The sequence below is a fragment of the Anopheles marshallii genome, chromosome 2, assembly GCF_943734725.1.
Source record: "Anopheles marshallii chromosome 2, idAnoMarsDA_429_01, whole genome shotgun sequence".
Lineage (NCBI taxonomy): Eukaryota > Metazoa > Arthropoda > Insecta > Diptera > Culicidae > Anopheles > Anopheles marshallii.
Window position 1 is genome coordinate 50,348,253 of NC_071326.1, and position 14,332 is coordinate 50,362,584.

The following is a 14,332-nucleotide window of genomic DNA, read 5'->3' on the forward strand; positions in this document are numbered from 1 at the left end:
TGCTTTAACAACAAATTAGTGATTATTCTATTACTCTACTACTCATTACAAACATACTAATTAACAAAATGAACTGGTAAACTAAATGCTAATGAACAAAAAAAACATAAGATTCAGTGGAAAAAAAATGACCCCGACGTGATTTGAACACGCAACCTTCTGATCTGGAGTCAGACGCGCTACCGTTGCGCCACGGAGTCTCACACAAACCCCGCCTCTTAATGCCTCATTTCACTACCAACATTCACCTTTATCTTTGCCATCTTGAGACCAGTCTCCATGGATGTACTTCCATTGCCTACACAAGGCATAGTGTTCCACACGCCAACTCACTGCTAATGTCTTTGGAGAATAAAAATTAAGATTGTTTTCAAACTTCACAATTTAATTTTCTAAGTTTGGAAACAAAATAGACGAAAATACGTTAGTTTTAAAAGCAAAAAAAATAAAGGAAACATTTAGAAGCAAAAGAAAGCATTCAAATTGCTCTAAAACTTTATAACCCAACCAACAACCACTATCCATTCGGACCACACTGGGAGTAGCAGAGTACAGCACCCCTGATGTAAACATAGGAACTGTCAAAGCTCCTGTTTTCTATTCGATTTCGCACCGTATTCGCTTACCAAATGGACTTTGGCCCCAACCTCTCCCCACCGTACGGCTGCAATACAATCAGCAAAAGTGTGTGTGAGCTGCGGGTCTAGTAACAAACGCTACGCAGAAAAGACTCATCAGTTCGAACACCGCACGCAACATAACATAGGTCGCGGCATATGCGAGAATTCCTCGTAGCTTAAGGCTTGCTCCGTGATCATCTTTGCCGTTATTTCGTGAACAACGGACTCGACTGCCGATTTCCCATCAATACTGCCCCCAAAAGAGAAACAAAAACATGATCAACACTGGGTAAGAAGTGATTTGGTATTTCTTGAAAGAAAAGTGTGCCACTCTATAGAAAGTTTCCGGTTAAAGCGGTGCATTTTCATGTGTGGTCAAATGTTATCGGATGAACCGGCCGTAGATAACGTAATATCGTCCGGGTACGAAGGTCGTCAGACAGCATCGCTGCCAAAGATTAAAGCCCTTACAATGAATGATTGCTGATGCTCACAAGGGAATGATTCCCAACTATGCACGATCAATCCAGAAATTTAGTGTTTCCTCTTATGTAGGGTCGTTCAGTCTGAGTGACACGTCATAATACATAATCACATCATGTTGTAAACCTTCGTAATGATCTTATGAAATTTTAGTAATTGCAACATTCACACACCCGTGAAACCGGTTCTACTTATTCCCCACAGAGTGTCATGTCATGTGGATGTCATCATTTTTAAGTGACCAAAATATAATCTTACCTTTTGTTTTAACAGAAAGCTGGCTGGACGTACGCTCTTCATTACGGGAGCTTCGCGAGGCATAGGCAAAGCAATCGCACTGAAAGCCGCCCAAGATGGAGCGAATGTCGTGGTCGCAGCCAAGACGGCCGATCCACATCCAAAACTCCCCGGCACAATCTACACAGCGGCAAAGGAGAGTAAGTGTGACTAAGTTGGAACCAACTAATTAAGCTGCAAAACATGCGGAAAACATCATTAGGCATTCAAATCTCTGCTTTTCACCTCTTGTTTTTGTAGTCGAAGCCGCTGGCGGTAAAGCTCTTCCTTGCGTGGTGGATGTACGCGACGAAGCAGCTGTTCGTACCGCCGTGCAGAATGCCGTGGCCAAGTTCGGAGGAATCGATATCGTAATCAACAATGCCAGTGCAATCTCACTCACGCCAACGGAACAAACCGATATGAAGCGATATGATCTAATGCACCAGATAAACTCGCGTGGCACGTTCCTGGTGTAAGTAATAGTAGACATGCATAATTCGCCCGTTAGTACAAATGCCTTATTTTTCAAACGTTTAGATCTAAAGAATGCATTCCTTACCTTCGCAAGAGCAACCATGCACATATCTTGAATATTTCACCACCCTTGAATATGGCTCCGCTTTGGTTCAGCAATCACGTCGCCTACACCATGGCCAAGTATGGAATGTCGATGTGTGTTCTCGGTATGGCGAAGGAGTTTGAGAACGCCAACATTGCCGTCAATGCGCTCTGGCCCCGTACTGCCATCCACACGGCGGCCATGGAGATGTTGACGGGTAAGGAGAGTGATCAATTTTCGCGCAAGCCAGAAATCATGGCCGATGCGGCATACGCCATCCTTTCAAAGGAACCCCGTGTTGCGACGGGCAAATTCATGATCGATGACGAGGTCCTTAAGGCGGAAGGTATAACAGACATGAAGCAGTACGCGTGCGTACCCGAGAACGCAGACAAACTGATGCCGGACTTTTTCCTCGACGTCGAGCCGGAAAAGTTGGTGGAGTTTGCGGCAGAAGGTAGCCATGCGGCTTCGTTGAAGAAACCAGCTGCCGCTGCCGGTGGTAAGATTGAGGGATTGTTCCTGAAAATCGAGAGCCTGCTCAGTGAAGAGATCGTCCGCAAGACGGGTGCCGTGTACGAGTTCAAGGTGAAGGGTGAGGAGGCCGGAACGTGGTTCGCCGATTTGAAGAATGGTACCGGCAAGGTGGGCAAGGGCAATCCGCCGGCAACGGCTGATGCGGTGCTGACGATGGATTCCAAGCACTTCTTCGACATGTTCACAGGAAAACTGAAGCCGGCAAATGCATTTATGACGGGCAAGCTGAAGATCTCTGGTGATCTACAGAAAGCGATGAAGTTGGAAAAATTGATGGGTGGTTTAAAGTCTAAGCTTTAAGCTAATGGTAATATGAGTGGGAAGGAGATGGATCGTCATTTTCTTGATTGGCATGTAGGGGAAAAGTTCAATAAATATTTAAAATTTTCATAACATCACTCTACCTCAAAAGTGCTTGAAGGAGTACGATCTTCATCATGGTACATCACAAGAGGGGCTATTCGTCCCTTACATATTCTGAAAAAAGACAAAAACAAATAAAGAAAACGTTAATGACTTAATCGGAAAGTGAAAAGAAAAAAACGTACATATTACTGTTTCGGAGTGATGCCGAGGAAATTGCTTTACATGTTGATTGCATATCTTCTGTTTGTATGGTTCTCGCGTTGGGAGCGAACAAGATTACCCGTTGGCGTAGATAACAATGCGCTCTGTCATTCTCCGATTATTTCTTCGCTGGGCAACAGTCATAGTAGCTGCCGGTGTGTGCGGTGCTAAAGTTCAAGCTTAGAGTACGTCGCACCGTGTTGTGGAAAGGAATTAACGATGCAAAACACAGGGTAAGTATCGTCCTTCTGTGATGTTAAAGATCCATCTTATTAGCGTTTCGTTTTCTGTAGAAAACTCGCTGGCATTACGCTGTTTATTACCGGTGCATCTAGAGGCATTGGCAAGGCGATCGCACTGAAAGCTGCTCGAGATGGTGCCAACATTGTGCTAGCGGCCAAAACGGCAGAGGCACATCCGAAGCTACCTGGAACCATCTACACAGCTGCGGCGGAAAGTGAGTATTTGTGATTGTTTTCTCGTACCGAGCGGTTGCTCTATCAATTGCTTCGATTTCAGTTGAAGCGATCGGTGGCAAAGCATTACCATGCATCGTTGACGTGCGCAGTGAAGAAGCTGTCCGAGCAGCGGTACAAAAAGCAGTACAAACGTTCGGTGGTATCGATATTGTGGTTAACAATGCTAGTGCCATTTCCCTGACTCCAACCGAGGAAACGGATATGAAGCGATACGACCTGATGCACAATATCAACACCAGAGGGACTTTTCTAGTGTGAGTACGCAACGGGATTACGATCTTGCTTTGACCTTTTTTTTACGTCTACATGTATGCTCGTTCCAGATCGAAAGAATGTCTACCGTATCTGCGCAAAAGTAAGCATGCACATATTCTGAACATTTCGCCACCGTTAAACATGGAACCTCACTGGTTCAGTAACCATGTGGCCTATACCATGGCCAAATATGGCATGTCCATGTGTGTCCTCGGTATGGCACGGGAGTATGAGAGTGCCAACATTTCCGTGAACGCTTTATGGCCCCGTACGATCATTTACACCGCCGCAGTAGAGATGTTGCACGGACAGGAAGGGTATCCGTTCTCCCGCAAGCCAGAAATTATGGCGGATGCTGCTTATGCGATCCTTTGCCGAACGCCAGGGACTAGCACTGGTAACTTTTTCATCGACGATGAGGTACTGGCCGCCGAAGGAATCAAGGATTTTGCACAATACGCTTGCGTTCCTGGAAACGCGCTTACTCTCACGCCGGATATCTTTGTAAACGAAACGAAATCAAAGCTCTAAATTTAATTTGAACAAAAATGCTTCTTCTGCTAAATAAAAACGCACAAAGTGCAGCACAGGTGATGGACAATCAATTTTAAAATCCGTTTATGGTGTGACTTACTTGTTTTACAGAGCGAGAAATAAGTTGCGTAGCAATTTCCTGATAACTTTTTGAATAACTGACGATTTTCACATGCACTGGCTGTACTTAAGGTACAGCTACACGGTATGGAAAAGTGACAGTTAATCGATAAAACTTCTGCTTTAAAATAGCCATTTTTAAACATATTTGGAGACAAATTGAATGCTTTATCATTAGCGGAAATTGCTATATAAATGTAAAGTGATTATGGTTTCATTTGCTTCCGTAAAGGTTCCTTCCAACAAGTACCTTTTCCGCGATGTAGATATAATTTGATTGAGTCCTGTTTACACAACACCCCAACCTGACCGATTAGCTGTCAAACGTTGAAATCCCACAAAATTACACACCGTGTAATCACCCCTCCAGCATGTGAGCAGCAGACATAAACACTTTTTGTTACCTGCAACTTGGTCAAACCAACAGAACGAGGCACACTTTGCATTTAGAACACCAAACAAGAAATACGTTCGTGCTCACCATCCAAAACAAATCAACTTGCAAACATGAGTACATTCCGTGGTGCCATCAAGAGACTGAACTGTGATGCGAAGATATCTGCTATTTTCTTCGACCTTGATAACACTCTGATCGCAACCAGGAAAGCCGATGCAAAGGCATGCAGCAAGGTAAGTTTAGTGGGGCCTGCTATTTGGCAACAGGAGCTGGCTAAAATATGGTGTGTAAAATAACTTATATAACGCAACCATAACAGATCGACCTGATGTAGTGCTTTGCAGCCAGCACTAGTGGATCTTTTTGAAGTGAAAAACGAGGTGGCAGAACAATTTGTTTGACCTCGCAGGTCATTTCAATTACCCTTCCTAGATGGATCGGCATTTGTATTGCGCCTTTTCTTTGCGGCTAAAATCGGTCTAATGCAAAAGGTCGTACTGTAAACTGTTGTTTTAATGTGGAAAACGTGCACTTGAAAACGTGTAAAAATCCACCTTCCGTGTCTAGGCTGTGTGCATTATTTAAACCCTTAACGGTCAAGCACACGTTATACACTCACGTAGTCAATGATACGTTTGGTATCTGACTGAGTAGAAGCAGTGGCAAAAGAGTTCTGATGAGTTTAAATGCTTAAGAGCACAACAAAGACGAATCAAATCGATGAAAACAGAGTTTACAGTTTTAAAATTATTTGCCAAGTGCACGTGAAATATTTCTTTAAAATTCCATTGACATGATTCATCTCTTCCACAACAAAACACCAAAGGGTTTTTATCGAACGACCGTGCCAAATGAACACAACGTTGTTCATTTGGGCCTGTCGCATTGACAGCGCTATTTTCGTTTGTCACGAGTTTTATTTTTATTTGCGCGGAAAAACGTGTGTGCTTTTGCTCGGGAGATTTCGGTGTCTGCGGCTGTGGCAGTGAGTCGTCATCGTATTGAAATTCCCACACTACGTGTGGAAAATGTGTCGAAAACAAACGATTATTCATCATCCTGCCCGTAATGGGCAGTGAATAGTGTACACGCGTGGGATTGTTTACTTCCGCGAGGCTTTTCGAAGGTCCTTCTTGCAAGCACGGTGTATCAGCATTGTGGAAACCCTTGCAAAAGCCAGGCGCGGTACAGATGATGAGACGCCGGGGTCATTTTCCTATGGGAGCGTGAGAAAGGAATCTATTTTAACGATTTCCCGACTCTCTCGTGGAGAAACTTCGGCGACCAAATCGTGTAGTGAGTGGAAATGTACTGCTGGGAAAGTAGAGAACAGTTTTCCACCGGCCGTCGTCGTTGCCAGAATCAGTCGAGAAAACGTCTTGGTACGGAACGGTTCGCGGACAGTCCACGGCGGTGTTTCTATTATAGAAAGATCATTTCTAGCCCAAGTCGTCTACTTTCAGGAATCCGAGTGAGTGTGTTTGTGTGTGGCTGAGCGAGATCTCTGTGCCGCTGTGAGAAGAACACTAGAAACGGTAAAGCAATCACCAAAGCAGGCGTAATCATGTCGGCCGAAGTGAGTGAACCCATCAAAAAGTGTTCGCTGATTCTGAAGAACGCAAAGAGTGACACGGAAAAGTTTGCCGCACTGTTCATGGTGACGAAGCTGATCAAGGGGAAAGACTGCAACCAGGCCGGCAAACGCATGCTGTTCGAATCGATCGGGTTCGAATTTTTGCGCAAGTTGCTCACGAGCAAAGACGTACCGGATGATTGTCCCGCCTCGGTCTATCAGAGTGTAGCGCTGTCGATTCTCACTTGCTTCTGTGAAGATGAGCAGCTCGCGACGCACCAGGACATGCTTGACAGCATACCGGTGTTTCTGGGGATCGTGTCGACGTGCGATGACGACGAGTACGACGATAATCTGATCGTCATCAACGAGGCGTACCACTGTCTGCAGAGCATTTCGCTGTACGAAAGTGGCCGGCTGGCTCTGCGCAAGCATGATGTCATCACAAAGATGGCGCAGATCTACACGCAGCGCAGCTTCCAGATCGACGAGGCACTGACGTTGATCGTGACTTTGGTATCCCGCTTTGGGGCCAACTCGTGGGAAAGCGATCCAAAGCTGTTCCATGCGTTGCTGCAGCGCGTGTCGCTAGACTTTGAGACGGATCACGCCGAGCGCAAGTTCGAGCTGGCGGAGATGATCAGTGCACTGCTGTTCCACTGTCGTCGAGATCTGGTTGCGCGCACGGTTCAGGGCGAAATCTGGCCCGAATGCTTGTACAAGGGAATCAGCGATATTTTGAAAAGCAAAATCGGTAAGGCACAGCGCGATCCAGCCCTGAAGCTGGCAGCGAACGCGGTTGATGTGCTCGGTATCGAGTGGACATTGCACGATGTGGAAAATCCGAAGAAATTTTTCCTTCTGCTACTGCAGCTGGCCGCGATCGAGGTGCGCATGCAGATGGATAACAAAAGCTTCAATCAGTGCGTTCAGCAAGCCGATCTGATCACTGCCTGCTTCATTATTCTCGAGCTGTCGATCAATTATATGTCCACAGATCAGCTCGATCTCGATCAGAAGGACAAACAGCAGGTTTATACCGGCCTTAAGGGAGCCTTCTCTGCCGTGCTCGGTTTGTTGGTAAAGTTAGCGAATGATACCAAAAAAGATCGGCTGCAGAAAACGGAGAAGGCGTTCGCGTACGCGATGGTGCGCGTACTGACTGCCTGGTTGGCGCAGGAAACGACGGCCATGAAGAATCACGTCGCTAAGGTTCTGCCGTTCCTGTTCAAGCTAGCCAATGAGTCATTCTACGAATCGCGCGACTACCGCATCGCGCACAAGGCTGACAACGTGGACGATCACGAGCAGCAACCGCCGGCCGACATTCTGCGCGTGATGCTACCCGCCATCTGTCACCTGGTGGTGGAGGAGGAGGCACGTCAGATCTTTCTGAAGGAGAAAGAAGAGCAGGTGCTGTACGATTGTCTTCTGTTCCACTGGTCGATTGCACACTACAAAAAACCACCGGTACCTCGCGCCGAACGTCTCAAGCGCATGAACGAACCAGACCCAGAACTGACACCACAGCAGCTGGACGACATGAAGGATTCGCGAACGGCAATCGTTAGCCTGTGCAATATCCTGATGAACATAACCGTGCTTGAGGCCAAGCTGGTGGAAGAGAGCACATTGTTCGCCCAACTTCTGCGGTTCATCTTCGAAAACTTACCAGAGCTGAAGGATATCCCGGACAATCTTGTAATGCACGGTCATCTGGCCGTACTCGGGCTGTTACTGCTGAAGCAACAAGCTTCCAAGATCAAAAAGAATGATTTCTCCATCTGCCGCTACATCCAGACGACGATCCGGTTCCTGTGGGACGCGTACAACATCGACGAATCGAACGATCCGCAGGCATTGGTAGTGTCACTGCAGTACAAGGAGCACTGGTTCGAGATCATGGAGCTGTGGTTCCTGGGCATGCAGACGATGAGCGGCATTATCAAGCTGATTCCCTGGATCTCCGAGTTTGCGATCGAGAGTGGATGGGCCGAGGGCATTGTGGAAACGCTGCGCAAGGTGAAGATTGGCACGTTGCCGCCGAACGTGAAACTGGCGTACGAAGACTTCCTTTCGCAGCTCGTCGACGCTAATCCGGCCGTAGCGCCCGTGCTCAAGAAGGCGGACGCCCTCAAAGTGTGTCGCAACCATCGGATGATGGATCTGGGCAAGAAGCTGTTTGGAGACTAGAAAATTCACCGTAACCTGCAAGTGCGCAGTTTGCGGTTCATTTTTTTTTACATTCTGAATTCATCTCTTTCGTTGTCGGCCGTCCTTTTGCACCCTTTTGCCAGGGCGACAGTGAATCCATCACTTACTATACTACTATTTGCTGCATTTTCATTTTCATTGTCCATCTTATACTTTAGCGTTCGCTTATAACCGCCATATGCATGATGCATGGGTGATACTGAAGGAGAAAAGTGTGAGAAGAGCAAATTGTGAATGTACGCTATAATGTGCAGAATAAACGTGTTTTCTACGTGTAAACAAATAGGACATCTTCTTTGTTTCGTAACGTTTCTTAACTAGATCTTTTAGCAACGTGTAATATATCAGATACGAAGGTAATATGGACTGAACATACTCCAGTTGTCATTTGTAAGCTCTCAAAGATCAGTTCTCTGATGTCCTACTTTTATTTCGCCCATCTTGGACAACGAAAATCTCGGTTAGAAACGGAGGAGAAGATGAGCACCAATTTCTCGGCCGTCTTTCGCCGTTGTCGGAGGACGTACATTTTGTTGGGCGGCTGGCTATGCGGTAGTGTAGGTTCCCGTTAAAAATAGAACTTTCTTTCCTACCCACTGGGCGAGTGAGTATCGTGAGGTGGTGCGCGATGCAAACAACACACTCCACCCATTCTTCTGCATGTCGCGTGAGTTGGAGGATATCTGCAGGGAAATCGGACAAGAAGAAAATTTAAAAATGAATGAAAGAAATTTCGATCTCCCATAGCGATCTTCTATGTCAGGGCACTCCAATACCGATGAGTAGCGGTGTTGCAGGAGTAGAATACTTCTTCGGTTCTTCCCGTGTAATTCCCTTCCTTCGTTGGTAGGATCCGCTTAATCGCCCATGGCGAAACACGAACTACACACGTTTTCGTTTGGACGAAATATTAAAATTATATTTATTTTGGAGAAACCAAAATGTCCCCCCAGTTGGTACGGTGCCATTTAACACCCACCACACACCGGCAATACACGTCCGAACGAATGGAACATGCCAAGGAATCTCGCGTTCTACACTTTCATTTTCTTTTTTGTTGGCATCGATGTTGCGGCAACAAATTGAGCGGAGCAAAAAATCATCGCGTCGTAATGATGAACAGTGAAAATAAGTTTTTTCTCTCTAGCGCCCTCTTGTGGTCGGTGTGCAAAGTAAATGCGTTATTGCCTGTACTGCAATAACAACGAAGATGCACTTCTTCTTGTTTCATCAATCGACAAGTGCATGCTGTTAGTTGTGGTTTTCCTCCGATCACACTTTCCTCCTAGGAATCTATCGTTTTTTTCCTGAAAAGTATGAACAAAAAGGCAAAGCAGCGCTGAAGAAATCGTCGTATTTCCATGTGCAAGAGTGCGGCAAATCCGAAAATAGCATTCAATTTCAGTGCTGCGCCTTGGCCTGTGGAGGGAAAATAACACTGAACTGAAGGGACGCATTAGGGAGGTACATACGTGATCGCCTGCACATGCTCCTGTTTGCCCAGTAAACCACAAGCAAGCACACTTACCCCCAGTTAGATGATGTATGAGCATATTGTGGTGAACCCTTTCTGAGCAAATTGCGGAATATATCGTGGAAGATCGCGGGACATCGTTTGGATGATTAAAGATGTTCTGTAATTAAAAATTTAACAGATTAACGCAAGACATTTGTACATGTACACGTCTGAAGAGATCAGTGGGACATTTTGGAATATCATTACTGGATTATTTTCTTTGCAGCTGTTGATTGTACTGATCGACCAGATTATTGATAGTAGACGATCATACTGCTGTATTGCTGGTGCAGATTCTATCAATATTTTAAATCCAATGTTGAATTTTTCCCTTGCTGCATATTTCGATCATCTCGTAAATATTCTCCCGCTTGAGTAAACACGTCGCACCGCCGAAATATTTGCATTTGGGGATTTGTATATTCCATCACTAATTTTACTATGAACCGTCTGGAACGAAACTTTGCTCTTTCTCCCATCAGGTGGCCGATTTGCTACACCGCGAACATGGCCTTAGTCGCGAGCTGGCGAATGAAACCAGTACCGATTATCTGACCGCGTTTCGCCGCTGCCCCGACAACCCGGACATGGCGCTGGCCCAGTGGCGTTCCCAGCTCTGGCAGGACGTGCTGCCGGTTACACACAAACACTTGGCCTCGGAACTGTACGGACGGTGGCTGGAGTGGCGTTACCGCTATCTGGCACTGCCCGCAGAACTGCAGACCATGCTTCAAACGCTGCGGCTCCAGTACCTGCTCGGCATCATCACCAACGGTCCGACGGCGGCACAGTGGGAAAAGATCGACCGGTTGGCGCTGAACAAGTACTTCGATTGCATATTGGTATCCTCTGATTTACCGTGGGCCAAGCCCGATCGCAATATCTTTTACGCAGCTTGCCACTATCTAGGTGTCCCGCCCGGCCAGTGCGTGATGATCGGTGATAAGCTCGAGACCGACATTCAGGTGAGTGGTGGCGATCGCCACGGCACAAGGACGGCTCTGTGTTTCTTCCCCCACACACCCTTCCGCGGTTGTTTCCGTATCTTAACATTCCAGGATGTGTATAACGCGTCCTCCTATAAACCGCTCACGATCCGTCCTTCATGGGAAAGCGATCGAACCCATACGAGACACACTGCGAAAAGGTACCATTATAAGCACACCCACATGATGTACAGGTGTATCCTTCTCTTGATCTACATTTATTGCACCCCATTCAATGCCATTTTCATCTGCATCCTTTGTGCGGCGCGTCTAAAAAGAAAGAACAATCATCATACGGGCGCGCTCGTTCATTTACAACCATTTCCATACCATAACCATACCTCACCTGCGTGAATAGAGGAAAGAAGAAAAGTGGTGGTTGACCCGGGGAAGCAAAATCATCCACACACATGTTCATCGACAAGACCGCGCGCTTTCGGGTTCACCGGGGAAAACGATTCTTGGGAGGAAAAGAAAAGAGAAGCAAGAGAAGCAAAAAATGTCGAATTAAAATCAATAACCGAGCGTCGTAATTGAGTCGTATTCCGTGTTGACATATGCGTTGTTGTGCCTCTACAACCGATCGGCTTTTGTACGTAAGTGCCAAGTGTATCATGTGGGCAAGGGCGGGAAGCGAGTTGGTAGTATGCGGTATGTTCGCAAAGTACGGCCCGCGGTTGTCGTCTCGTACAGTTAATCGTGCCGAACGAAAAAAAAAAAACAGATGAAAACCCCAAACGAAACTTTCTTTTTGTAGTTAAGAAACACATTCTCACACAGATATGGTAATACTAAATGGGTTGCCCTATTGCGCGAACCGCTTAACAAGAGAGAGCGCTAACGGTAAGTTGTCCCCTTGTTCCAACAACACACATAATTCCTTCTCATACTGTTTTTCTTCCATTGGAACTATATAGTACCATACTGTGAGGGCTGTTTGGTTCGAATGCAGCGTAAAACATAAATCACATTAATGTCCGTTGTTATTAGTGATGCGAGAAGATTCTTAATTACACTTAATATATCTTATCATTTCCGTATAATCGGTTAAAAGTTTAATATTACAATTCAATTAAAATCCTTCAGCTGTGAATTGATTGATCCTTGCTCGAACAACCTCTCTTACAAAACTGTAATGCATCATAATTTCCAGGCAAACAAGTATTATTCGTAACGAAACCAAAAAATCCACTTGAATAGCTTGAATGCGACGACGATCATCCGCACTAATTCACTATTGTTTCCCCTAACATATGGTGAAGTAACATCGTGGCGACTAAAGCAGGAGTGTCGGTATTTCTGTTTACGTATAAGCAATTCGCGATCATGGTCAAGAGAATACATATATCAGAGAAAAGAATTTCCTTCCAGATCATGTTATCCATACATATGTCGTAGCCGTATTTCTTCTATATAATAATAGCATTAATGCCAAACCTGATACACACTACACACGTTTACCAGTTTAATTTCATTTGATTGAAGCATTACTTTCCTTCCCATTCCCGTTCCCGAAATGACTACCTCCACATGGTGCGCGCACGAAACGACCAACAATATGTCTGAATTCCGAATTTTCTGCACACACTGAAAACATGAAAACATTACTTCAAAACTTACGAACGCCCTATTGCGGATGATGATGTGCTCTACCGAACGATCAACAACACAATGCTTGCCTTGGACCCTTCAAAATCGGCCGACATCATGTGGACTTACCTACTGGCTTGATGACGGCATGTCTCCGATGCTGGATGTGGGCCTACCTGCCGCCTGTACACTACACCAAACATTGGCCTGCTCTATTGATTGGTAAATATCTATTTTGTTTCGATAAACACATATGATACAAAAAAAACCCGGCTCCAATCGGGTGTTTTAAACAAAATCCCGCGCTGGGCGGCCCCCTAACGAAACGAACCGCTTGACACGGGGACGTGTGTGGTCGTGTATGTTCGCACGTGTGCGTGTATGAAATTGTGTGTATGGGGACGAACGATGATGATGATGATGATCGCTTGTGTTATGGTTGGTGCTTGCTGTGCTGGGCTGGTCACACTCTCACAGGGTGGCATCGAGGCAAATCTAGGGGCAACGGTTTGGCTTCCGCTGCCTACGGAACAGCGCATCGTCGGGGACAGGACGATGCAGGATGTGCCGGACCATGTGCGGCCGGACGCGATCGTGGACAATGTGCTGAAGCTACCGGCCCTGCTACCACCGTCGACGTCGTTCCGCGGACGAACCCCGGCACAAATGGACACTGGCGACCGCGAGCAGAAGACAACGCGCAACCGAGCAGCACAGTACAATCGTATTCTACCGGAGATACCCGATCTTTACAGCACATACAGTAGCTCCAGCAACGATTGCAGTCAGCACAGTAATGGCAGCAGCAGCAGTAGCAGCTGAATTTGGCGATGGTCCCAACGGCTGCCAAAGGGTAAGCCGTGAGCAAAGGGGAGAGTGTTAGACAGACGCGTCTTTTATGCGGGTGCTTGCATATCCTTCCGTAAGAGGTAGTTCCTAGGACGTAACTTTCGTCCCCTCGTGGCAGTCGGCTATCTCGCGGAACACAGCTCCATTGCCCGGACGCCGATTGTAATCTTCTAACCGTTTTTCCTGGCGATGGTGTCTCCCGCGCATCCATTCATTACTTATATTATCGCTTTTCTTGTTTCTCTATCGAATATTTCTTCACGATGGTTTCACACCCTTCATCCCTAGCGCGCTTAGTTCTTTCGTTCCGACAAATCTGGTCGATCTTAAGAAAGCGGGTAGTGATCTCCACATACTTACTATCCATCCTATCACTATATACCGCGAACACATTACCCACGCATTGTAGCATAAATAGGAGTGCGTACGCGAACGAATTTTAATTTCACACAAATACAGACACACACAGGCACGGAAAGGCCATTCATTGATGCTTGTGTTTTGCTAGTCTGTTCTCGCTGGCCAATCTATGTTGCGCTTCCACACAACTTGCCCCCTTTGGATGGAGACCAATACAACGTATTTCGAATATTTTCACCCTTTTCTCGCTAGCGTATAGAATTCTGTAGATTACATAGGGAAGAGTACCTGATCTGATTTCGAACAGTAGATGTAAAATGCATCGTCTCTCTAACCATAGTTGACATACGAGAAAACACACGCAACAAATTAGATCCATCCCTTTCCTGCACAATACACACGCCGCTGTGAAAA

At 46.2% G+C, this 14,332-nt stretch overlaps 4 protein-coding genes and 1 non-coding gene across 5 annotated transcripts; 4 read left to right on the top strand and 1 right to left on the bottom strand.

Annotated features, from left to right (window-relative positions):
* Positions 1 to 128: 128 nt before the first annotated feature.
* Positions 129 to 200, bottom strand: Trnaw-cca (transfer RNA tryptophan (anticodon CCA)). Its single transcript has one exon. It is a non-coding gene; the product is annotated as a tRNA-Trp (tRNA).
* Positions 201 to 895: 695 nt separating this feature from the next.
* Positions 896 to 2,778, top strand: LOC128719114 (hydroxysteroid dehydrogenase-like protein 2). The gene is made up of 4 exons (XM_053812737.1): positions 896 to 909; positions 1,377 to 1,540; positions 1,641 to 1,854; positions 1,920 to 2,778. The coding sequence occupies exons 1-4, from the start codon at positions 896 to 898 to the stop codon at positions 2,776 to 2,778; spliced, it is 1,251 nt and encodes a 416-aa protein (XP_053668712.1).
* Positions 2,779 to 3,264: 486 nt separating this feature from the next.
* Positions 3,265 to 4,310, top strand: LOC128709903 (hydroxysteroid dehydrogenase-like protein 2). The gene is made up of 4 exons (XM_053804941.1): positions 3,265 to 3,278; positions 3,339 to 3,502; positions 3,565 to 3,778; positions 3,848 to 4,310. Exons 1-4 carry the CDS (start codon positions 3,265 to 3,267, stop codon positions 4,308 to 4,310), a joined length of 855 nt encoding a protein of 284 aa, XP_053660916.1.
* Positions 4,311 to 4,832: 522 nt separating this feature from the next.
* Positions 4,833 to 13,531, top strand: LOC128718094 (N-acylneuraminate-9-phosphatase; the record flags this gene model as incomplete). Its single annotated transcript, XM_053811768.1, is given in 3 exon segments — positions 4,833 to 5,063; positions 10,616 to 11,098; positions 13,187 to 13,531. Coding segments are annotated over 3 exon segments (1,059 nt in total), but the record flags the coding sequence as incomplete, so codon positions are not given.
* LOC128709902 (neurochondrin homolog) lies at positions 6,395 to 8,596 on the top strand. The gene has a single exon (XM_053804939.1). The coding sequence runs from the start codon at positions 6,395 to 6,397 to the stop codon at positions 8,594 to 8,596; it is 2,202 nt and encodes a 733-aa protein (XP_053660914.1).
* Positions 13,532 to 14,332: the final 801 nt, after the last annotated feature.

Bases quoted from the DNA above. Each gene is read 5' to 3' on its own strand.
- LOC128719114 (XM_053812737.1), top strand. The intron at 1,541-1,640 runs GTAAGTGTGACT...TTGTTTTTGTAG, and splicing joins CTACACAGCGGCAAAGGAGA to TCGAAGCCGCTGGCGGTAAA. The intron at 1,855-1,919 runs GTAAGTAATAGT...TCAAACGTTTAG, and splicing joins TCGCGTGGCACGTTCCTGGT to ATCTAAAGAATGCATTCCTT.
- LOC128709903 (XM_053804941.1), top strand. The intron at 3,503-3,564 runs GTGAGTATTTGT...CTTCGATTTCAG, and splicing joins CTACACAGCTGCGGCGGAAA to TTGAAGCGATCGGTGGCAAA. The intron at 3,779-3,847 runs GTGAGTACGCAA...TGCTCGTTCCAG, and splicing joins ACCAGAGGGACTTTTCTAGT to ATCGAAAGAATGTCTACCGT.
- LOC128709902 (XM_053804939.1), top strand. From the start codon at position 6,395: ATGTCGGCCGAAGTGAGTGAACCCATCAAAAAGTGTTCGCTGATTCTG.